General features: G+C 41.1%; 1 protein-coding gene across 41 annotated transcripts in view; it reads left to right on the top strand.

The window, feature by feature from the left end:
• The window catches only part of LOC105020620 (protein tyrosine phosphatase receptor type D), a 464512-nt gene that overhangs the window by 426154 nt on the left and 13220 nt on the right, over positions 1 to 25138 (top strand). For 15 of the 41 annotated variants that reach the window (XM_020043402.3, XM_020043401.3, XM_020043398.3 and 12 more), the window contains 9 exons: positions 409 to 423; positions 1104 to 1157; positions 2639 to 2751; positions 5468 to 5509; positions 6092 to 6189; positions 10803 to 10926; positions 20448 to 20623; positions 23770 to 23889; positions 24009 to 24163. In XM_020043402.3, coding sequence (XP_019898961.1) covers positions 409 to 423; positions 1104 to 1157; positions 2639 to 2751; positions 5468 to 5509; positions 6092 to 6189; positions 10803 to 10926; positions 20448 to 20623; positions 23770 to 23889; positions 24009 to 24163 — 897 coding nt within the window. The remainder of the gene's footprint in view (positions 1 to 408; positions 424 to 1103; positions 1158 to 2638; positions 2752 to 5467; positions 5510 to 6091; positions 6190 to 10802; positions 10927 to 20447; positions 20624 to 23769; positions 23890 to 24008; positions 24164 to 25138) is intronic. The other 26 variants (XM_029117572.2, XM_020043408.3, XM_020043407.3 and 23 more) reach the window with 8 other exon arrangements.

Genomic DNA, 25138 nt, shown 5'->3' with positions numbered 1-25138 from the left:
TTTGTTTTGCTGGATTCTTCAGGACAGAAAACAAAAAAAGAACACATCCATGACAAACTATCATGCAAAAAACAGCAACTTTGAATTGCACCTGGGATTAAATGATAGTATTTGAAACATCGTGTACTCAGGGCGGCATAATTGAGCGCAGTGTCGGTATTGAACCGACACTAATCTGGCACGCCAACCGTCATTTAGATCCGAATGTTATCGCTGTCGTTCTTGTAGTTATTTCCGCTTGTTATTTTGGAAAACAGTGCGTCGGTGTAAAATACGAGTGCCATACTTCAACTTTGGCCGTGGGGTGTTATACTCCTGTCAAGATTATCCAGTCTTCATAGCGACGGGTCATGTTGTCATGCCAGCTAACGTCTTGTCATGCTTTCTTTTCATTGCTTACGAATGGAGCAGCAAACCAGATAGGTAAGTGCAAATAGGTGTAAAATGTTGACGTTTTCATAACCCCCGGCTAATCCCGTCTCTATCTCTCCGCAGCCATTTTCCACCTTCTAGCATGTAGGGCAATGTTGAGTTATTACAGGAAATTAGTTTCAACCGCTGTAAAAAATCAAACACAATTTCAGAAGTCCACTGTGTCGATTGAATCCAGACCCAAGTGCCGAATGATTGTATTTGAATTTACATCATTTTTTTCATCAGCCAGAACAGTCCATCTACAAGGTTGTATGTGAGGCTTTTGGTTTCTTTCATTACTCTCACATTAAATTGTATTGGTGCTTTATGAGACCATGCCAAGGCATTAGTTGACACACTGTAACGTCCTCATTTTGATATTTACCAAGTTCTATGCCATATCACCATTTTCCATTTACCAAATATTTAACTGTCCTGGCTGTTTCAATACAATAGTTAAATTTTTTGAAGACCACAGTACTTAAATAAACAAGTTTCTTAGATTCCAATTTAATTTCATGTCTCTCCATTTTACCTCAAGAGGAAACGTAACTTTCGGCCTTACTCTAGACCTGCATGCAGTACAATACCCAGACCGGCCCCCTCACTCCTCCATCCTTCTCAAAATGCTACTTGGCATAAACGTTATTGCCAATAATATATCACAAATAGATATATTTCTTCAACAGTTTGACATCACAGCCAAATGTACACACTGGTCCGGAAAGCACTATACCATACCGGTACAGTACCATTTTAACAGCATTTACCATGCTTTCCCAGCACAACAACTCCTCAGTCATTTCATGGCATTTTGTTTTTGTTATTCAGCTTTAAAATGGATTAACCCCTGTGTTTTTACCAGCTGATCCCGTGCATTGCTAGATGGCTATTCAGTTATGGGCTCTCGCTAAGCTAGACTTAACACCTTCCCGCAATGTTGTACCTGACTGCAGTAAGTGTACAGATATTGTCTGTTCAGATTTTCCCAAGCTGTCATTTTCCCACTTTCTTTCATGCTCACGTTCCCCAGTGGATATAGCAAATTGTTTGGACGCATGACTCATTCTGTGCGGCCCCGTCTGTGTGTGTTGAAACGCATGGAGCGATTACTTTTTAGGGTAGTATTGACCTTACATGACCCATTTAACCCATTGTTGTTTCTCATGACCATTAAACTATAGACCCTGAGGGCTGTTTACACAAGCTTCATTGCTTTCCAGTAATGCAAACCTCATAGGTCAGTGATATCCTTGCAGTACAGAGGTCAAATTGTGATCAACTGGCCTTGTGGTCAAGCTTTCTCGTTAGTGATCAAATATTGTCTTATTCAGCAGATCACATTGTCAAAGCTCTGTAAGAATGCATTTCTTTATAAATAAGTTGGAAAAGGTACAGTATTGCGTTCCGTGAAGCTGGGTTAGTTTTATTGTCATGTAGGATGATAATCAAGTATAGGATATTAGCCTTTACGTATAGTGGTCACTTCTGTTAAGAACGTACCTGCTGGGCCAACGGAGACAGAATTCAATCGTTTATTGAAATTATCGCAGTAAGTGTTGCCTCTTTGATGTTCCACTCAAATCTTAATTAGGAAATGGCAAAACGCTCTTATTGAGGGGCGTGGCTGCCCCATTCAACAGAGTACTATAAGCCCTATAAGCCCATTGGCTAATTACAGTTGAAAGCTTTGACAGAACACAACTTCCTGTAAACGTGACTTCCTATGAACAAATCCAAATGGATGTTCTGTTGTATAACAAAGTGTACCTTCATAGGATACTTCCACACATGTCCTGTTATGCATGATATATAGACCCTCGTTATCGAAATTAAGTTAATCACTGGGCTTTCAGCCTTATGGCTCTAGAATGGTTAATCTGAAAAGACTTCATGAACATTAAGATATGTTACACCTCAATATAAATGACACAACATGACAGGTTGAAGGAGAACAGATTACAATGAGATACCTACTGTATGTGGTATAAGACACATTAGGGTGAGATACCTACGGTATGTGGTATAAGGCACATTAGGCTGAGAGGCATATTGTATATGTAGTAAGACGTATTGGAACATACCCTATGCACACAACACATTTTACAAGTAATAAATTCCTTTTCCATTAGGCAAACATCGCCAACGAGGACAAGAATTAAACGGAAAGGGGGAAAAAAAGGCTTAAATAACAGTATGGATGTTGTAATTTTCCCCCCCACAGGAAAAGGGCAGAGTCCGAAGCTAGAAAAGGAAGTCTGCCTAACAGTAAAGAGATGCCTTCTCATCACCCCACCGACCCGGTTGAGTTACGACGCATGAATTTCCAGACACCTGGTAAGGGCTCCATCTAACGCTCAGCACTTCCAACCCGCTCGTCTTGAATGCGTGGTGTCTTATGTGTCTCACGTAAGCAATGGCAAAGCTTTCCTAGATCCTATTCACACAGTGGCTTTTGAAACTGGAGGTGCCATAGTTTAATTAGTCGATCGTATTTAATTGTCTTCACCTGACTTTCAGTAGTAGGTAAAGGAGCCGGATGGACGTCAGTCAGGTTTGTTCAAGTTATGAATCGGGTGTGTTGTCATTGGCGGGGAGCACAAATGTCTCCTCTTCGGAAACGAGCTAGCTCATGCGTTACCACTTTAAAAGTCAACGCCTAAATGCTACACAAACACTTCTTACAGAGTTCCCGTGACATCCTGCGAGGTCAGTGTTCAGATTGTGACAGGACATGAAGGGGAAATGGACAGGTGGCGGGCGAACAGCACGCCGGGTCAAAACAGACAAACTCCTCCCCAGGGATGGACGGAGAAAGAGAGCACACAGAGGCAGCCGAGACAAGGGCACGGCTCATGATGGTTAGCATTATCCGTCGTCACGGGTCACCTGGTTTTGGTGCGGCCTTTTACCAAAGCTAACACTGGTCTGCTCACAGTGACAGCGTAGCATTTCGGTTCGGGGTTAAAGGCTACGGGGTTGTGTCACCATGGAATTACATCCTGTACACGAGGCAGAGGATGGCGGAGCAAAGAGCAGGCCATTGACAGGCTGTGAACACGGACGTCCCCTGCCTCTTGATCTTCCACGGCGAAGGTGAACAGCGCTCGTGCCTCCGCTGCCTATTGGCGTGGCCCTTTTGTCGCAGAGTAGAAAGAGATTGCCGTCAAAGTACCATTTGTCCCAAAGAGAGCGTATGCTTTTTCTCCCCAGCTACCATTTCGGAGTGAAGAGACACACTTGGGTTTGGAGTTCTTCAAGCAGCCAGACTAATGGGACAGGTGCTCAGGGACTGCCAATAATGTTGTAATATTAAAAGCATATTTTTCAGGTCAGCTCGTTTGAAAAGGGAATATATTATCCTTTCTGCTGGCTGATTTATTTATTTCTAATTTTTTAAGATGATGCATATTTATGAAACCCCCTGCTCTCAGTAAAGTTACATCCATTACCAGTTCTTTCAAATCTGGCATGAGGGGGTGTTTTTTCTCCCTCTTAGTTTTCTCTTTGAGGTGGGGAGTTTAGAATGATCTCAACGCCACGCTTTCCCCATTCCGGAATCCTCTACAGCCATCTTGATAAGTCTCGAACGCCCTTATCATTTTTCGAAGAGCCTGTTAAAGTGGCCCTTGACTCGCTGGAGAGGTCCAAACATCTTTCTCTCCCTATTTTACAGTTTCCTCTCCAACTACTAGAGGTGTTACATTTGACGGCCTCTCTTCCCCTTCCTCACTCCCTCACTCTCGTCATCCTCCCACCTTTCACGTCGCTGGTCCTTAATGCACATTTCCATCTTGAGGACGCGTGATGTGTGCATGGTGCCGCATGGTTGAAAAAGACAGTTCTATTGTCAACCAGCAGCTAAAAATGGGTTTTGAGTGGTAGGGGCCGATAGAAATACGCTGTCAGAGAGAGAGCGAGTGATGGCTCGGCAGAAAAGAGGCCCCGCTTTTTCCATTAGCTAATGCCTACTTGGGTTATCATGTAGATGAAAAGACCACTGATCTACCCGTACCGGCGGGTGAGTGGGAAAAACAGCACTCATGTCCCAGCTTTTATGAAATCTCAACCGTCTGGGAAGAGGTGTCCTGAGTCAGTGTTTCGCCCGCGGTTTTTAAGACTTAACATACAGACAGACCAAATAGCAGCGTGAAATTGTCAGGAATTGGATCATATAGGACACTCGTGCGCACGAACGTCCGGAACTTTTGTTTGGTCGATTGTGGTGGATAACAGTGTCTAAGGTGCCACTCCAGATTATCCTGGAAGTTTTCAGTTGGGTTGAGACCTGGTGACTGAAACGGCCGTAGAACGTCCTGAAACATAGGTAAGCTTAGCAGCCTTTGTCCCTGAAGCTTCCGACAAGCGTGCACCCACCTCTAAGTCAAGGAGATCTCTTCTAGCCCTGGTATCGAAAACATTGGTCAGCAGGGACGGCTCAGAATTTGTAAACCTGACCCTAAGCATGATGGTTATGCCCTAATTCACTCGAGTGTTTCCTTTGTGTTAGTGGTTACCTGTTACATGATGCGCTTCATTTAACCCCACCCAGTTCTCCTCCACTGCTCCCTTCACAGTCCTCTCACTCACCAAACAAGATATGCAGCATACATTATTAGCCTGAAGTTCTAACACTATTTGCATTCAACAATGTCAGTTCTAAAGTCCACAGAAGTTTTTATTTTTTATGCAAGGTGAAGCTTCCTGTCTGCAGACGCTGTATTATATCTGATGGTCTGAATGGATCTCATTATGATAGGATTGTGTGTTCACTTGATTCAGTTCCTCTTGTGTCTCCGAAATTCTCTGCTGCTCTGTTTTATTGAGTGTTTTTATGCCCCCCACCCCCATTTACGCACAGTGTCGCGTAGGCTAGCTTCTAGGTTTTCTGTGCGTGTGCTACTAACACATTTCTGTGACATTTAGATGATACAATGTATGGCTATAGTCTCTGTCAGTCACTTACCACAACTGTCTACCCCTAAACCTAAATAATCATCACATTGCTACGATTGTCTACGACTTTTTATTTATACCGCCGTTTCCTCCACAGGCTCAGGTGACCGTGGTTACCCCAGTAATCTCCATTCGTCAAGTTAGTTGGTCTTGTTTATGCATTCGCCACATTCTTTCTTTCTCTCTTTTGTTCTGAACCATCCCCCCCCCCCCCCCCATCCCGCTCACCTTTTAATTCCTATGTGGGCATTTTGAACCCCCCGCCACCTAATCGACACATCACTCATTGCCATGTCATCCATCGCAGAAGGCAGAGTTTAAATAAGACACACCCTAGTAACATTACTCAAAGCAGAAGACATGTTGGCTTAACCTCATTTTTTAATTTAGTTTTGTTTGTGCGTTTGTTTGTGGGTCTTCTGTCATGCTAACTTCCGCCGCCCACACTGGTGTGAATAACATTCTTCTCTCACTGTAGGAAGTGTTACAGGAAGTGAAGCGTGCTCGATGACTTCTCATTGGCTTCCTTTCGTGTCCTTCCTTTCGTGTCCATATCTTATGAGCATGCCACTTGCTTTGAGTGAAAGAAACTGGCCTAATGACGATCCACTTCTTCATTCCTGTGTTACACACATGCTGCTTTTTCAATGGTTCACCAGTTGTAACCGTGGTAACGACCCCTCACCCCTGGTGACTGACCCCTCATCCATTTGATTGACAGGCATGGCCAGCCACCCGCCAATCCCCGTCCTTGACCTGGCTGATCACCTGGAGCGATTAAAAGCCAACGACAACCTGAAGTTTTCCCAGGAATACGAGGTAAAAATTTGACTCATTTCCCATCCTTATGCATATTTAGGTCAGATTGGAGCTGTTATCTAAGAAAGATTAATGTTTTTCCAATTAACTAGGATGCCATCTACGAAGATGCTATCTACGCGCTTGTTACCGTATGCACACCCATCAGCGTAGGCTTATGTACACGTGGCATTTTGGATGCTCGCTTAACTCTTTGTGTCACTCTTTGTGCAATGTGTCAGGGAGTTTATTTAAGCCTCAAGTTTCGCCATGTAATGTTATTTTCCGGGAACCCTTTAATCTGGTCATTACAGAAGTGTCACACTCCTGCCACCCTGCTGTTCAGGAAAGCCAATCTTCACATGGCAGCTGGCATATAGGTAAAAATAAAAATAAATCTGGACGGTTTCCTGTTCACCGGTCTAACCCAAATCCCCCCTATCCTTCCAATCTGCCCAATGCAAAGTGAAAACGAAACATTTATCCAGTCACAGCGGCCTTGATTGAAAGTCCCTTCACCGCCGCATCGCCGTATCTGTGAACGGCAATCATTTTGCCATTTAATATGGACGCCGCTCGTAAAAGGTCAGCAATCTCGCCAATGCGCCATAATCTCATTAGCCGCGCAGACGAGGCGAGGGGACGCGCCGGCCTGGATTTGCCAAAGTCTCTCATCTTCTACCGACGAGGGTGGGGGCGGGGCGGGGGGTTGTCTTTGGTTCGGCGTGTTCACAGAGACCTAATCGTATTCCTGTGATTTCATCTGACTATGAAACCTGGTGGGTTTGATTGATTGGAGAGTGGCAGGGGACAAAAGTAAAGTTACTGTCGCCAGGTTTTTCTTTCCCACTCACCCTCATCACTCTCGGCAGTCACTCCACAAACGTGGAATTAAATACCTTTAAAGCCCAATAAATCTCCCCCTGTTTCCCCCAGTGCTGCTTGCAATGGCTAGATGGATTCTGTGCGAAACACAATCGGAGTAAATCTAAATAGATGGACTTTTGCGTGTCTGAATGTCAGGGAAGCTGTGGAATTGTCCTGGAGTACCGGGGTCCTTTCCGGGGCATTGTGTTTGATGGAACTGCAGTCAACTTATTTCTCTCTCTTTCCCATCTCATTTTCTTTTTCTTTTCTCTTACCGCTTCTCTCTCTCTCTCTGTCACTCTCTCTGTCAATCTCTCTCTCTCTCTCTCTCTCTCTGTCTCGCTCTCCAAGTCTCTTCCTTTCCTTCTCTATATCTGCGGGCTTTGCCACGATCACTCCAAACCATGAGGTCACCATGTGGCTAGCAGCCAAGCTGCCAGGTCCATTATTGCAGCTTAAGTACATTGAGTTTTAATTCAGAGGCGGGTGTTTTCACAAGGAATAGGAAGTAATTTTCAGAGCACAATGCATTTTTCATTTTCATGAGCACTGTAAAAAAAATGTGCACAAAATGTGGCAGCATTGCCAATGGTTTGTCCTGACTGACCCTCACTGCATTCTGGTCCCACTGTGTGGATTCTGCAGATAACAAATGTCTCCCATGTGGGATGGGGTCTTATTTCTGTTGTATGCATCTGGTGTTTCCAAGAAAATATTCCAGTTTTTTTTATTATTTTTTTATTCCATCAGAAAAATCTGAGTTTATTCAAGATCCTGACTGCCAAGCAAGAACGGAGAAACACATTTTGGTTGCAAATTGTAGATTCTTTTTCACTTTCCGTGCCCGTAAAGTGCATCCTTTCTCCATCCTGAACGGAATCACTCTACTTTCATGGATGAATTCTGATGAATAAACTTATGGGAAAGGTTCTTCCAATAAGTGAATTAATATTGGAGTGTGTCTTCCAAAAGATGTGTTTTTATATATATTTTTATTTAAATAACTAGTGGTATTACATTATATAGCCCATTTATTTGAAATGAGGGCCCATTTTCAAACTAGACTTTACAAATATATAAGATTATTGATCTGGGTGCTTTAAACTCTAACCCAATTGGACTGCGTAAAAAACTGGTCTAACTGGTCAAGAAGAGTAGCCCAGTAAGTGAAAGTGCACCGATTCAAATCCCCAAACAAACTGGTTTAAAAAATTGTTGTGCTCTTTTAATTGTAATTGCTGCAGTACTATAAGTCACTCTGAAGAAGAGCGTTTGCTAAATGTAATAAAATGCATGAGGATTCTTGAGATAACAAGTAGTATTCGTTTTGGTGCTTTGAACAAATTACAATTTCACAGTTGTTAGCATCATTCACTGTTAGAAGGGAGGGAAAGTGCATTTTGCAAAGAGAGTGGGGGGAGCTCTTTGTTCTGGTTATCAACCTCGTTCTGTCTATTCTTTTAACACATAATATTATGGACTTCGTTCTGGGTTACCGAGATGTTGGAAACCTAACTGAGGATGTCTAAAATTGTGGTCTTCTATAGTATAGTTATTATAGTAGACAATTGTAGTGTTTTTTTTTTTTTTCCTACTTGCTAAGGTTGGCATCTATTGTATACAACAATAATACTAGCCAAGTGAGATAGAGAATGTCCTTTGACTAAAAAGCCTATTTGAAAGTCAACACATTCCACCATATTTTTCCCACTACATTTATTCGATGAAGACATTACTTTCTCTGCGGCTTATGAGACCAATTTTCAGCCATTGTATGCTTCTCTGCCAACTGTAATTTGAAATTTGTCAACCCAATGACTTTGCTTGCAGGCAGATGCCTATCAACATTCCATTTTCAAAAGACAGTTAAGAGTTGGAATACATTTTGTTACAAAAGTAAATGACTTGAGCTCGGTCAGTGCTCCATGCAAAAGCAGTTTCAGAGACAAATTAATAGTTTTAGTTGAATGTTGTACTTTTTAAGGTTGTTTTAGAGTGAGGGTTTTAAAAAGTTATATTCAAAATAGAGACTCCGAATTACAATAGATATGCAATCAATATTATTGTCCTGGTGACAGCTTCTTTTGTGCCCACATACATAATGATTGCTGCACCCCACTATGAACATATTCTTAATGTGTTGGTATGCTCCCTCTTGTTCAAAAGACCTGCATGAGACAGAACAGCTCACAGGAGCAGGGTCGCCAGTATCTGTACGATGAAGCAGATTGATGTAAAAGTATAACCCCTGGACAGAATGCTAGTCTATCGACTGGGTGCCAAGCCGACACACCTTGGGTCCTGATTAACAGTCTTTGTAATTATGTGACCGGGGATGGAACTCCCAACCTCCCAACCTCACAATGCAAACCATTTTTTCCTAAAAAGCATTCCTAGACAGACACTTCACTTTATTGGGTTCTTCCCAAACTGGCATTTCCCAAACTGCCTTATCCCCTAGTGTAGTGCACTATTTTGGACCAGGACAAATAGGGCTTTAGTTCAAAAGGGACGCACTGTATTAGAAACACAGAGTTGTTTGGGACACACCAACCCATCCTCGGAAAAGGGAGCACAATTCAGCAGATTCCACATTAAATAGCTGACAGCCATTCATTTTGCCATTCAGTGTAACTGCATTTGAGTAAATGTGTACATTATCTACATTTGATGTATTTAAGGTGAACTTTATTCATGTTTTATGAGCATTTAAGTAAATTAAATTCTGAATATGTTGGTAATAGTCACTGTCCCCCATTTAGATATGTATTTAAATGTAATTTCCTCTGCCAGGCATGTCATGCAATGTACATCAACTTGACTATGATCCCACATGCTGGTGATATTTTATCAATAGCCAATCGTCTTTGTGTACAATTAGCTTCATGGAGTTATAACCTATGCTTTCATTATTACTGTGTAGGAGTAGGATTTGAATGTAGCATCTTTAATGTGTATACAATAATGTATGCATATACCCACTGCTTGTCAGCTACAGGATTAGGTTGAATAGAGTTTGGCAATGTGTTAAATCATTATATTTACAGTGTATTTCTGGGTGGGAGAACTGACCTGTCGAATGGTTGTTTTATCAGTGTTCTACATTCCAGAACCAGCGTGACCAGTATTCATGTATGTGAGAATGCATCACTGGATACATAAGGATGCACAGTATGGAATGAGGGCAGTAGAATGTGCCAGTCAGCCTTGCCCCGGCTAAATTTACCACCCAAAATGTCTTCCATACTACATAACAAAATAACCCTGGACTCACTGGAAAATAGTAGTTAGGGATGTTGAAAGGGGTCTAGAGTTTCACGCAGAGATTTCGGAGTGTCAAGTGGATATTGCAGGAGGGTTTAAATACCTACAAGCTTGAAGCGATAGTTCCCCAAAATAAAACGTACAGTATATTAGGGAGATTGACTAGCACTGGTAAACCAGCCTAAAGCATGGATTGCTGTCATACCTTATCTATAGATTCCTGACAAGGAAGCCATTGTTATTTGGGTAAATGATCACTTTAAAGTGTCTAATGGGTGGAACTAATGTATGGCACAGTGGAATATCTTTTTTCTCCCTCTAATCCTCTGTATTATTGATCCTAGGTTAAATCTATAATGTTTTCTGGTAGTGAGAGCTAAATGCTGGTATTGAATCTATAGAAGTTGTCTGGTAGAGAGAACTAAATGGTGGTATTGAGCAAAATATACTTCTGTACTGTGTGATTTAGGAAGGTAATGACTATAATCTCTCTCTGCTTGCAGTCCATCGATCCTGGGCAGCAGTTCACTTGGGAACACTCCAACCTGGAAGTCAACAAACCAAAGAACAGATATGCTAACGTTATAGCATACGACCACTCCAGAGTGCTACTATCGGCTATTGATGGTAAGCAGCTTTCCCCTTGGCTTCAGTTGCCTGTTGAGTAACAGTCCATTTCCATAGAACGGTTTTGTCTCTTCTAGAATAATTCATATATTTTGAGATGAGGTATGTATGACATCCAAAAAAAACACTGTCGCAGTTTTGAGGGTCCGTTTTAAGTTTGAATGGCATTTTTGTACAAGGATAATCTTTATAAATGTGTAAATGCAATTTCTTTCCCTCCACATATGTCTTTGGGTATCTTGAGACATCAGCCATGATGCTTTATTCAACCTTTACATTTTTTTCAACTGTACTCTAACAGGCATGTTGATAATGTCTAACAAGGAATTATTAAAATTTCATTTAGGGCAGCACACACGCTGGACACAAAGACACGCACACGCACACTAATTAACCATTTCCATTGAATATATTCTCCCACATAGAAAGAAAAACATGAAAGAACATAATCAAACTTATGTTCTCCTGGGACAGTAAATGGATGCTAATGGAAAGACAGCAGATAAATAAAGACATTCTAAGTCCCTTCGCAGTCTCCCAGAAAGCCAATGCAGCTGAGAGTGTTGATGGACCCCATTAACTATAGGCATAAACACACATCTGTACACCCACATCGAAGCCTTTGTGACGGGGGGATGCTGCTACTCTGCCAGGCTTGTGGGACTTCCCCCCGGAGCTCAAAACAAAGGCTTTGGCAACCAGGACTTCTTTGTTTACTTTGATTGAGTTCTTTTGGCGTGAGGGACATGTCTGTGTAAGTAGCTCACCAAGCTAACAACTGACTGTTGAGATTGGAGTAGAGGAAGTTTTCCACTGCTACTTTTGGAATCCCCCTGCTGTGTGCATTATGCGTTTGGTAGGCTATTAGCATTGAGTATGTAGAGGGGAACTGGGGGACACTGTACTTGAACCCTCTGTCCTTGTACGTCCGCAAACAATTGTCATAAAAGCGTGTCATAAACATGACAGGTGTAATGTCAGATGGTGGTAACTGACACAACATCAGTTACATCTTTTGATTTGTCATGGTCATTCAACATATATACAACATTTTGTTATTCTGTGTCACACGCCAGATTGGTTATGTGTGTGCTTCCTCGGGCCGTTTCGATTTGTTGGCCAACCTCAAACCTACTTAACCTTCTTCTCCCTTACTTTGAACTCCAAACCATCCATTGTAATGTTTCTTTCAGGGCTGTCATAATGACCGTATTACTGCTACGTTGGCAGTCTTGTCATCACTGCAGTCAAATTCCATTATATTGCTAAGGCACAACGGTTTCTTCAATTTGTGACGCTATGTAAATTCATAGCGATTATAGTCATAAGTTTGCAACATGCTAATTATTGTCAAGTTGTTAATAGCCTCCAGCAACCCAAGATAGGCTATTTGAGTTAGCTTGCTTAGGTTAGTGAGGTTAATTGTGACAAGATTTGCCATCCGTTCCGTAAAATAAAAACAAATTACATTCCGTTCATTCACATATCATTCAAATATATATTTTACGTATTTGATCAGTCAGTTTAAATCAGATTTGTTTTGTCACTGATCAGTTTGAGATGTCTCATGCCTGAGCTAACTGTTGTTTGTGTGTGTGTGCGTATTGAACTATTAGCTGAGTGGCTGTCAGCTACACCATTGTAGCTGACAGCTGGCTCTTCTGGCTCCGTTCACATGAAAGAGCCGTCTCATTTGTTTCTCCCAAACGGCTCTTCGACTAAAATGCTCAAAAATATCGCCGAAAAACAATGAAATCGTGCAAATTCCCAATGTCAAGGTAAAAAGGTAGGATAGAACAATGTAATAGTGTGAAATGCATGTTCCAAAAGGTTACATCTTACTTGTCTTAAATATTAGCTTTTTCCCATGTTCCTAGAAATCATATTAATGCTCTGTGGAGACATGGTACAGTGGAAACACTCCCTGCTCCATGCCACCCCCACGACCCTTGTACAATAACCATCCCCACCATTCAACCCTTTGTCACCTCTTCATCCGTCTCTCACAAGTGAGTATTAATTCCCCTTTACATAATAATCTCCTGAACTGTACATTTACTTCTAACTGTATTGCAGAGAAAAAATATATATATTCAAGTCAAAATGGAATAACTGCAATATAGGTTGGTTACAGTAAATACATTTTCACGAATTCAGTGAATTTGAACTTGGTTACAACTTTTCTGCTAACCACAGAGGCACAGTTCCTCTGATTGGTTGGGTAGGCAGGCCTTCTGATGCAACAGGTGATGAGAAAATTTTCTCTCACTCAGTATCCGGTAGGCAAAATAAACAGTGTGTGTCTTTTTTTTTTACATCATCAAAATATATATTTTTAAGACCGTTTTGTAGTATCACAATAAAGTGTGCCTAGTAAAAATGTGAACTGTTTCAAATGGTGACCTTTTATAACTGCTCAAAACAGCTGTATGCACTCTGGAGCACTTAGCAGAGTGTTTAACATGTTTATGTTAATTAGATACATTACAATGGTACTGCATTGATTTTCGTGACAATTCCTGGCAAACACACGTTTCATGACCACCGCAGCCCTAGTGTCTGCTTTCATTTTGACATTCCTCATCAGATGAAGTAAACATCTGCATAGTAAGTTTTCCACTGTACCTCGATCCAAAGCTATCCCTGGACTATTTTTAACTTAGTTGAGATGAAGTTCAGACAAAGTAAACCAACTTGAGTCGATGGCCAGCTGTTTCTCAAAAGGTCAGTGAAGCTAAAATTGGGAAATCACAACATAACCCAATCAAGTTTTCCCATACTGGATCAAGAAGCTCATTGCAAAACTGTGCCTTAATGATTCTAAACAACTACTTACAAACGGAATTTGGAACACTCGTACGCACTGAAGTGATTTATCAAACAATCTTTAATACGTCCACCACTGAAAAATACAAATTGCTTTCAGCATCATAACTCATATGTGACCTTAGCTATTTGTATTTTGAAATGTCCCTAATTTACCATACAGTTCTAATCATATACAAAACTGTGCTGTATATACAAAACTCTGCTGTATATACAACTGCCAAATTAAGTGATAGAAATTAAATTTGAGAATGAATTTGAGGTACTGTTGTTAGAGATTGAGTGCGACCATAAGGTTATATTTTAGTTAGTTGTGTCTTGACCAGTAAAAATAACAAGAGTTCGGAATATTAGGACAATTCACATAGTCAAAGCAATAAATACTCCTCTCTAAACGTGGTTTAGGAATGTCCGCAAGTCTGCCACTGCATCTAATGCACATTTACAGCTGTAACATGGGATCAGATCCAGCCCACTGCTGTTTTTGCACAAACTCTTCCGTTATTTCAGAGTTCTGTAGTACAGCAGTGGGTTCACTTGTGCCTGGAATTATACAAAAATTACTTTTAATCTTTTACGAATTAGTGTTAAAAATGCAGTGATGTGGAAAAAAAAACATTGATGTTGCTCTCTTTTATCCTTTTTAGTTTTGCCACTAAAGCATCCAGATCCCAAAAAGTAAATTAATAAACTCATAACTGTACATAAAGTACTGAGCAAGTCTTAGGCCACTTGAGAAAATGGTTAAAACCCATTTGGCTGAGCTATAAGTGTTAATTTGAAGTTAACACAAAGAAAAATGTATACAATGAAAAGTAACAAAAACAGTGTGTCTTTAATGTCTTTAAGCAAGTCAGATTTTAAAATGCAAAACTGAATCAATTTGCTTTTGTAAACAGTTGTCTTTTTTCAATTGGTCCTGTGATAAATTCTTGCAAGCATCTTGGAAGATTTCCCATAACTTATGTTCAATTTGGCTGCTTTTTTATGCATACCCTGTCTGAGTGATCCCACATAAACAACTTCAATTATTTCAAGGTCAGGGTTCTGAGGTGGTCAATCCAATACTGTGATTGTTCCATCGGCAGACAAATGTTTTTGCCAGTCAGTCAGACATTCCTTGAAATTTTTCTTCCAGTCAAAGCATGAACTTTAGTGCTAGGTGATTCTAAAAGATGCTAAGCCGCACTTCACTGTAATGTCTTTAGTACATCAATGACATGAACCTTAAAGGGATATTTTTCAAAACAATCCATTATATAGCATTAAATAGCATTATTGCCATTGTCCAAATTCATGATGGTAAACGGTGCATCCCGCTATTCTACAACTACAACTAACTACACCAAAACACTCCAAACTAAGACTAGTGGTGTTGCTTACCTCAAAGAACCTGACACTGCTGTATTCCTCAAAATAAAGTTGTAATTTTCGCAATATAAATCTCATTTTCAAATGAACTTCCTGTGTTTACCAGTCAGTTTTGTTCACAATTGTTTCAATCCATGGGTTATTTCGGGGAGAGGAAGTGTATATGTCACGGTAAACAAAATGTAACATTTGCTAGCTAAAAAGTAAGTTACGTATTTCATCGTAGATATTCACCTCGAACAGTGAAAGGAAAAATACATATGTATCATGCCTGACTCTGAAAACAACCAGGAATAATAAATTTTTTCAGGGGATAGATTCTTAATTATTCTAAATAAACAGAGAATGATCTGGCCAAACTAGAGGCTCGGACAGCAGCTGAGGAGGGGTGCGATGGAGAACCAGTTAATCCCTAACCGTTGGTGGTGTAGTTGTGGATCGTGCAATCTAATGCCAACCGAAACTGAATGTTTTTGTTGCAACGAGTGGGAACTATTGATGCCAGTGTTGGAGAACATGATTGACCCTGTCCCTGAAGCTGAACTATTTTCCTAGATGTGTGGTTGATCATCAGGATTTCACCCCCCTAATGACTCCTTGTGTTGTGATCAGATAATTTGTTTGTAGTCAAAGGTGCTATCTTTCTGCTTTGATTCAAGCGGCTAGCTAGATTGCTATTGCCAAAGCATATATCTGCTAAATGTATTTTGTATGATGTAATTGTACATCCTAACTGCACAGTTTTTTAGCTTTTTAATGTTGCTCATTATCAGACTGAAGATAAGCAACATGCAAAAACAGTCTTGTCTCTATTCATTCAATCCTGTGTATCCGAACTGAGCTAATGTGCTAAGCCCCTTGGATGTAAAACTACAGTCTGGTTGTTGTGCACAAACATTGACTTCGAGGCTTCAGCTCAAAGCAGAACTTGTCTATTCAGTTGATGTCAATAAAGCAAATCAAACAATGGTGGACACTTACCAGAATTACCTTATTTCCTATATTGAACCAATATTGCTTTTGCAATAGTCAATACGCCTGTATACCTACGTACCTGGTATGTCAATGGTAGAATGAACTGTTTACTTTGATTATTGTTTTAATAATACATTTGCCATGTAAACAGTAAAAAAAAAAATTGGGTTATAGATCAATTACTTAAATTGCTGTGCAGCTGTGTGTACTTCCTAAAAATCCAATTACATTTTATAGCTAGCCCTAAATTCAACAATAGCTGAAAAAAGTTGTTTAACATTAATAAACGTGCATATGTACTTTATATACAAAAACTGCAACATACAAAGTGAATTCTAAAATCTGTTTTACATTTTACAGTAAAGGTGATTTTGAGTGGATAACTATGTTCCAGTGCAGTATTTTCACTTGAATTGCATTACTACAGTGACGTCAGGACCTTTTAAGAAAGCAAAATATGTGAAGTGCAACAACCTCTTTCTTTACCCTGCTTTGGCAGGGTAGCTATATTAGCTGGAAGGGCTGGATTGACCCAGGTTTTGGATCAGTTTTTCATCCAACACAATAGCGGAGAGGACATTGAATCAGTCTTTATGAAGCCGTTCTTTTTTCTCTTAATCTGCAGTGTAGTCCTCATGTAGATGCTGTTCTCTGTCCATCTGTGCGTTCCACAGATGTGATAAAGAAGTGATTTCCGGATTTCACTCAATACCTACCGAGGTGCAAAATATGTTTAAGAACAAGCAGTCACTCATTCTAGGTCCTGGGGAAACAGTGTTAGGCTGTTAAGGTTGTAATTTCTAAAAAGTAAAAAAATAATCTGAAAAGATCCTAGTCGTTGAATTTCCTGTGAAAGGTATGTTTTTTGTTTAGGCTACAACAATGTGCATGACATATTCTTAATTTCACATCTAACCCACCAACACTGGGCCGTATCTACTGCCGCTACAGAAAAACAAGTGAAACCTCAAATCTCCCTTCCCAAGTTCCTTGTTCCTTTCTTTGCAAACACAACATGACCACAGCATTTTCCTCAGCCATCAATACAATGCTAAAGTCCTCCGACAAAAATGGGCCAGCTAGCAAAGCTACCTATCTTGACATAGCTTGTTGAGGTTAAAGATCACACCGATGTCATTGCTGAAGAGCAGAAGCTGTGTATGGTGGCTATAGGAAATAGTTTGCTGTTGCCAATTTGAAGTGAACAAATTCCGCCGGCTGTTTCGTTAGTATACAGTTTAAATATCAATGCTAGCACGACAGATTACCGAATGTAGTTCTAAATGTTTTGGGGTAGTTTTCCGCTTGCAATACAGCTTTTGTATAGTGGGACGCACCATTTCTATTTATTGGGACCGTCCACTGCGTTTTCGCTTAGACAGCACAAGAAATTCTTATTTTAATTCATGTTTATTTGTATTGTATTCTATTGTCTATTAATATATTTGTTATTTTCTGTTTTTCAGAAGTAAATAAACACAGCCTACATTAATAGCTTTAAGTAATTTTCTCAGGTGAGTGTTGCCTACCAGAGGCAACACTGAACAGTATGTCCCCCATACTCAAAAGGGTCCCACCTCTAGGCCAACATGACTGTAACCATTTGCAGAACGTTGGCCACCTTGCCCCCACATTTAGCATTGCGTTCTGTGGATCGCATTGTATGGATAATTTAAGGAATGTTTGGCTGCTGAATGCTTCAGAAATCGATAGGATCATCAATGATTAAGTGTTGAAATGGTGATCTGTGTGCTACCACTGGTAGTTCCCTTAGCACTGAGATGTGCACCACACTGGTGGAAGTAAATCTTAAATATTCACAAAATCCTGAAAGGATTGGTTTTGGGAAACGACGTGCTGATGAGCCAATCTGGACTTTCTGCAAAAAAAGCCCCACCTGTCTCAAAAAACAGACTTTCTGCAAAGTGTAGCATCTGCCACATCTTAAAACAGATCAGCCATCTCACATTTGATTTCCCATTATTTCAGTCTTTTGTACTACAACAGTTGTTTCACACGTGGCTATAATTTAAGAAATTACTGTACTTTATTTAGATTGTTACAAAAGCACTGATGTGGTGAAAATGTAATTATGTTGCCTGTCAGGATGTGTCGCATAAATTCACAATGCTTGAAATACATCACATTTAAAAAAACGATTACTCTCACAATTTCACACACTTTAAACATGCATTTTCCCAGTTCTATATAGGCTACACAGCAGGTAGTAGGTACAGGGCAGGCAAGTTCTCTAAAAAGAGAAGTTTAACCGAAGTTACCTCTGGAGTCTTTGTCATATTGCCAATTTTGTAGGGGATTCCCTGATCATTTGCCAATATCGTATTATATAGAGAAATTGTATTGTTTGTCTTTTGCTTTGTCATCTGTTTTTAGAAATAGATTTTTCTCCGTTCCCCAATTTCGGGATGTTACAATAGTGGCCTGGCTTCAACACAGCGTCTACCAGCGGGATTGGGAGAGTAGAAGATCGAGATGTGTCATCCAATCCATGTCTTTCCAAGCCATAGTTCTTCTTATCACATCGCTCTCCCAACCAGAGCGCGTTTATTAGACAAAAGATTTAGGAAGGGGCGAAAAAGCAATGCAGCCAACATCCATCCCACTAATCCCTAATACCACCTTCTGACGGACCCCCAATCCCTAATACCACCTTCTGACGGGCCCCCAATCCCTAATACCACCTTCTGACGGACCCCCAATCCCTAATACCACCTTCTGACGGGCCCCCAATCCCTAATACCACCTTCTGACGGGCCCCCAATCCCTAATACCACCTTCTGACGGGCCCCCAATCCCTAATACCACCTTCTGACGGGCCCCCAATCCCTAATACCACCTTCTGACGGGCCCCCAATCCCTAATACCACCTTCTGACGGGCCCCCAATCCCTAATACCACCTTCTGACGGGCCCCCAATCCCTAATAACCACCTTCTGACGGGCCCCCAATCCCTAATACCACCTTCTGACGGGCCCCCAATCCCTAATACCACCTTCTGACGGGCCCCCAATCCCTAATACCACCTTCTGACAGGCCCTGCGGTTCTAAAACCCTGATCGCAACGACGCAGCTATACCGCAGGCAGTGACTCCTCCGCTGCGCCATTTGCCGTCCCGCGTGTGGTTCTTTCTTGATAACGTTATTGAAAGTCTTGCAAGCAGATGGTTACGTTTCCAACAAATCCTGAGTGACACACAGGCCCGTCTGCGGAGGAAGCGTTTAGCAAATACGCACCCAGACACTCTTGTTTTCATTAAACCCATAATAATGTCTCTTTCTCCTAGCCCGTCCCTTTCATTTTGAATGCCGTTGGCTTAATTGTCTTTATCCCTTGTCCATCACGAAAACACACCGCTAGGCAACGGCCGCACGAAAAGGGTTTAGCAGAGAAAAGGAAGGCAGGAAGGGGAGAAGAAAGACGGGTAAGAAATGTCAGGTTTTGAATGAAGCTCACATATTCTTTTCTCTCTCTCTCTTTTTTTTTTTTTTCTCCAACTGAATAAGTTACCTGTGAGGAAACGGGAGAGTGGGGGGGTGGAAACGTGGCGTCCATGCAGATGAGACTTATCTGGGTAGACCATGTGTGCATCGGGACCCCTCCTGCCAGTCCTGAAGCATTGACTAGCTGTCAGCTCCGTCGTCTCCTCTCCCTGGAAAAGACCACGGCGCTTTCATTTAGCAACCGGTGGGAGAAAAAAAAAAAAAAGAGAGGCAAGGAGGAAAAGGAAGAAAAACTGTTTTGCCAGGTTTCTTTGTTGGTTTTTCTCTCTCTCTGTGAGATTGAGGAGGGAGGTGGGGAAGAAGGCATTTTTCAGAGCCAAACTTGATCTCAGTCTTGAGGTTCCCCTGTAGATAGCGGAAATGCTCTTTTTGCTATCATTATCGTTACATTTGTGATGCGTGATAACAATTGACACAGTGATTCGACTAGCATGCAGCTATTTTGTGTGGATGGGCGACGAAAAGGCACGCAACGGCAAAGCCTGAACGAAAAACACCGTAGACAGACTTCATGCCTAGATAATTCCTAGGTGAGTAAACGGACTCTGTTGTGCCCTTTTAGTTTGAAAGAACCCTGTCAGGATTAAGTGTTGCTCACTGTTAAAAAACACTCACGGTATTTAGTTAGACCAACAGGAGACTAAATCTCTATGCACTAGCCGTGTTGGACTTGGCTTTTCACAATAGCTGCTAGTGGATGCTCTACCATTATTGTCATCATTCAAAGCCAGTGCCACTCTCAGCGCACACAAACACACACACACAACCCGCAAGATCACACACAGAACACACCTTCCGGTCTGATCACTTTCCCTTGTCATCCTAAGGTATACCTGGAAGTGATTACATCAACTCCAACTACATTGACGGCTACAGGAAGCAGAATGCGTACATCGCCACGCAGGGCGCGCTGCCTGAGACGTTTGGCGACTTCTGGAGGATGATCTGGGAACAGCGGAGTGCCAACATTGTCATGATGACCAAGCTGGAGGAGAGATCCAGGGTAAAGCACACAACTCACCCCTGCACTGATTCATTATCTCTTAGATTTTTACGCGTTGAACATAATGTGTCTTTAGGCAGAGGTCTAGATATACTAAACAAGGTCTCTATCCTTACCTGTCATTAGACATGGTTGTGGAAAGAAAAGTCTGCCGTGTACATTTGCACTTGTGATATATAATTGGGAAAGTAGACAATGTTCTCAATATTGGATTGCTATGTTTTCCAGTACCTCCAGGTCTACATTTAATATCAGTGTATGCGGTCTGTAACGCAAGTGTATCAGAATATTTGTCCCCATTGTTCACTTTCCACCTTTATTGAAACAGCAGCATATTTACCTAACCCTTAAATTATGTCTGTGCATTTGCTTATATGATGCAAATACCTCCCTCAACATTTCCTTTAAACCCCCTAGACCTCCTGTCATTCTGTGTTCCCATTGTTGTGTTTTTGCCATGTTCCTTCAGATGCCCTCATATTTCTTCTCCAAGGCAAGACATCTTGCGTTCTACTGCCAATGGATGTCACTTGTCTCGTTGCCAGAACATTCATTTTCCTTTGGTTCTTTTTAGTGTTATTGCCTTGATACTGTTAAAGTAATTAGTTGCATGGCCACGAGGTTAGGCTGTGGGACCGCTTTAGGGTGATTCCACTGCAGCTTAAGCAAACACATTTTAGCTATCTCAGATCGTTCTGGCAATTCTCACATAGAAATGTAATTGCGGGGAATTATGTTTGACATTCTTTTAACATTTGTATCATATTTTATTTTTATCTCATTGATGTGACCATGTTAGCCCCTTTTAAGACCTCCTATAAGACCCTATGATCTGTGAACCGTACATGATACAGATGGCTTAGTGTCATTACATTATTTATAGGCTCATTTAAAATATGGAGTATCTAAGTACTGAAATGAAAAACAATAAAAATCCAAATCTGATACATATCACTCTTGATTTTCCAATACAGTCTTAAACTTTGCATTTCAAGAGTGACCCTTCTACTGTAAGTATACATGGAATCTGAGCTTTTTTTAAAGCAAGTTGCGTAGAGCAATCTTTTAAGGAGTTATCACGCAAGATAATTTAAATATTAGGTTTATTCACTAAGTTTCTTTTGGTTACCCAGGCAGCTAATGTAGCAGACTAGTATACTTGCTAGCTACTTCCATTGATATTGCGGCATGTGTACTTGCAAATAAATACTGCAGTTGTTTTATATCTCTAGAAAGCCAGATTATTGCTGCCAGCCACCAATCAAGTCAAAGAGAGAAGAAATGGTCCTACGGGATGCAGAATGGATATCCCTGTAGTCCTTTGTTGACTAGCCTTTACATAACAGATACCTGTTAGGAGTTTGTGTGTGTCATTTCACCGTTGGGGTTTTAACAGGCACATTATGGATCTAAAAAGGATGCTTGACACAAATGTTTTAAAAGTAATCTTCCCATTACCAGAACAATCTCACAGTAGATACACAACTCTGTTCTGCATGCGCTTCAGTGGAGTCTTAGCTTTTCTTTGAATTTTTGCTAATGCTAAAAATGTAAATAACATAGGCGCAAGAACCGATTCCATGGCACTTGACAATATATGGTGGAAAGTACACATTTTTTGTCCGACACTGCAAGGTATCCAATGTATGTTTAAAAACACAACAAAAGCTGCATGGTGGGTGGTAACTTTCACACAATTCCTCTGAAGAATTGAATTACTTGATTACAAACACCTTTAAGAGGAAAGCAGTTCAATGTATTCCACCTTACGTTGCACTGCATTATCTGGTAGAACTGTTTGAATAGATGTTGTGAATAGATTGCTGTCACTTTTTGCTAGTCTATACTGTAGAACAGAATGCATGTTTTTACCACTGTCAGGTTCTAGTTGTCAGTTGTGAACACACAGAAAAATTGCTTCATAGTCCTTTCTAAAGATTTAGCAGCTTGTTTCACCACACATCATTGAAATAACATGCTTCATTGTGTTGTTTACTAATTCCCTGATCTTCTGTAGTAAGCCTAATCTTTTGGTTGGATTTCTCAAAACAATCAAAGCTTTTTTCATATATTGTCTGTAGCCCAAGGTTAGATATTGACTTGGTTTGAAAAGGAATGCAAAAGCCACACTCTTGGAGCTTCATGCAATATTACATTTTAACCAACATTTTGACAGACAAGCTGTTTTTTATCAGGGTATCATCTGGATATTGACTGCGAGCAGATGCAGTTAGCTATATTTACTTTGTTGTTCTCATCCCAAAGAAATTCCTGCAGTGGATGTTCAGGACATTAATATTTTAAACAAGTAATATTGTGAAGATTATTGAAATTGTGTATCCCACCTAAAGTGATTTTTGTGACCGCTTTTCTGTTGACTCTGACACATAATCTATTTCGACTGGGTTTCAGCAAAAACATAATTCACTGTATACGCAGAGAATAGTATTTTAGGCATATGGAGTCTTCCAGTTCTCTGTGCTTCCCTCTTTCAGTAAAATGACAATACTGTAATTGAAGTGGTGTTTTATTGGCTGTTCGCTGAGCAACAAAAACGCTATAATCATAATAAACCGGTGTCTGTAATGTGATTGGAAAACTGCGGTTAAGATTGTAATTATAGAGCTTGTCAGGCTAATAAATAGCTCTGTCGGGCTTCAGTGGAATCCCTTAGCTGGATTTCAGAACAGGAAGTCAGCACTGCAGTGTAGGAAAAACATAGCAGCCTCAGTTCACTGTGTGCCTCACACGGACTCTCTTTTATAAAGGTGACAGGTCTTAGACAGCTATTCTGAGTTAGAGAACAGGCATGGCCCTTTGAGCACAGGACGTTGAAAATAAGTTTCTAATGTTTTTTTTTTTTTCTGTTTGAAAAGCTGAAAAGACTTATTTCAAATTACTTTGCTCACCCTGGATCAAATCAGAGCATTATTGAAAACATTGGGAAAATGTGTACAAGCGGGAGTTCTTTCCATTATAGCTAGCAATAAAAAAAATACCTCAATGTACTAGTTGTACTGTACATAAGCAATATTTATGATATCGGTTATACGTTAAACAAATTAGGTTACATGAAGCTTCTGTATGTTGAAAGCTGTTGTGACCCAAATTTTTTTCTAAGATGACATTGTTTTTCTCTACCTCAGGTAAAATGTGACCAGTACTGGCCCACTAGAGGAACAGAGACCTACGGTTTAATCCAGGTGACGCTGTTGGACACAGTAGAGCTGGCCACATACTGTGTCAGGACATTTGCACTTTATAAAGTGAGTTTAATTTTCCATTTCACCCGTGTCCGAAAGGGGTAACTCTGGGAACCAGCTGTCCGACCATCACCTTGTTCACTAATCTTGTTCATCTTGAATCAACCTGCTTGTCCTGTCAGAACGGTTCCAGTGAAAAGAGAGAGGTGAGGCAGTTCCAGTTCACGGCCTGGCCGGACCACGGGGTGCCCGAGCACCCCACTCCGTTCCTGGCCTTCCTCAGAAGAGTGAAAGCCTGCAATCCCCCAGACGCTGGGCCGATGGTGGTGCACTGCAGGTAAGCGAAGCTCCAAGGGGGTGCCGTTACTTTGCTTACACACGTTGAGGTCCAGAGCGCCTCACGCTAGTGAGCGCAGACACCTTAAAACCTTTTGGTACCGTACGAAATGGAACTCTCAACCCTGACGCTGAAGTCCTTGCTCTGCCGCACGGGGCCGCGCACACTACCTTCGCTTTCAGAGCCGAGAGCTAGGCCGTCTGTCCTCGGGCAAGATTGGTCATCCTTCGAGTGTTGTTGACCGAATCAAAGGTGTAGATAAAGACACTAGGAATGTACGGGAACAGCAGGGCCAGATGACTCGAGCTGCATGTCACAGGCTAAGAGCCAAAGGGAGTGTCATCCTACTAGCTGTCCTGGATTATTCTCTCCTTCTCAATCTGAAGGTATTTACTACAACACAGTAAGGATTACCGATGTCACTGCCCTTTGTGAAACGTAAACATCCCACCGATATATACACACACACACACACACACACACACACACACAGAGAAACATGTCCTCCCCCAAAAAAACATGCCGGCATCAGCGGTTCACAAGCATCCAGCTTATCCCCGGGGTTATTACAAGAAACTGAAATAAATAAGGCTCTTACTTCACACTCTCAATGACAAGACGGACCAAACTCTCTTAAAGGCAAAAAAAACTAAGACTGGGGAGTTATAGGAAGCTCTGCTGTGTGTGTGTGTGTGTGTGTGTGTGGGGGGGGGGGGGTTTGGGTTTGTGTGTATTATGAGAGACAGACAGGCAGACAGATATAAGGGAGCAAGGGATACATAAAAATGTAACCGAGAAGATACCAAAAAAAGGGGATTATGAAAGAATTAAAATGACCACATGCTGGAGTTAATTAGAGCTAGTTGTAGAATCAGTTTGAATAGAAAAATCTGAGTTTTTTTTTTTACAGCAAGCAGAATGCTGGAATTACTGTCACTCTGCAGATGGTGGTTTTAATTTCTTGCCACTGCATCA

Source organism: Esox lucius, chromosome 24, assembly GCF_011004845.1.
Source record: "Esox lucius isolate fEsoLuc1 chromosome 24, fEsoLuc1.pri, whole genome shotgun sequence".
Lineage (NCBI taxonomy): Eukaryota > Metazoa > Chordata > Actinopteri > Esociformes > Esocidae > Esox > Esox lucius.
This window is presented reverse-complemented; position numbering and strand designations above follow the sequence as displayed.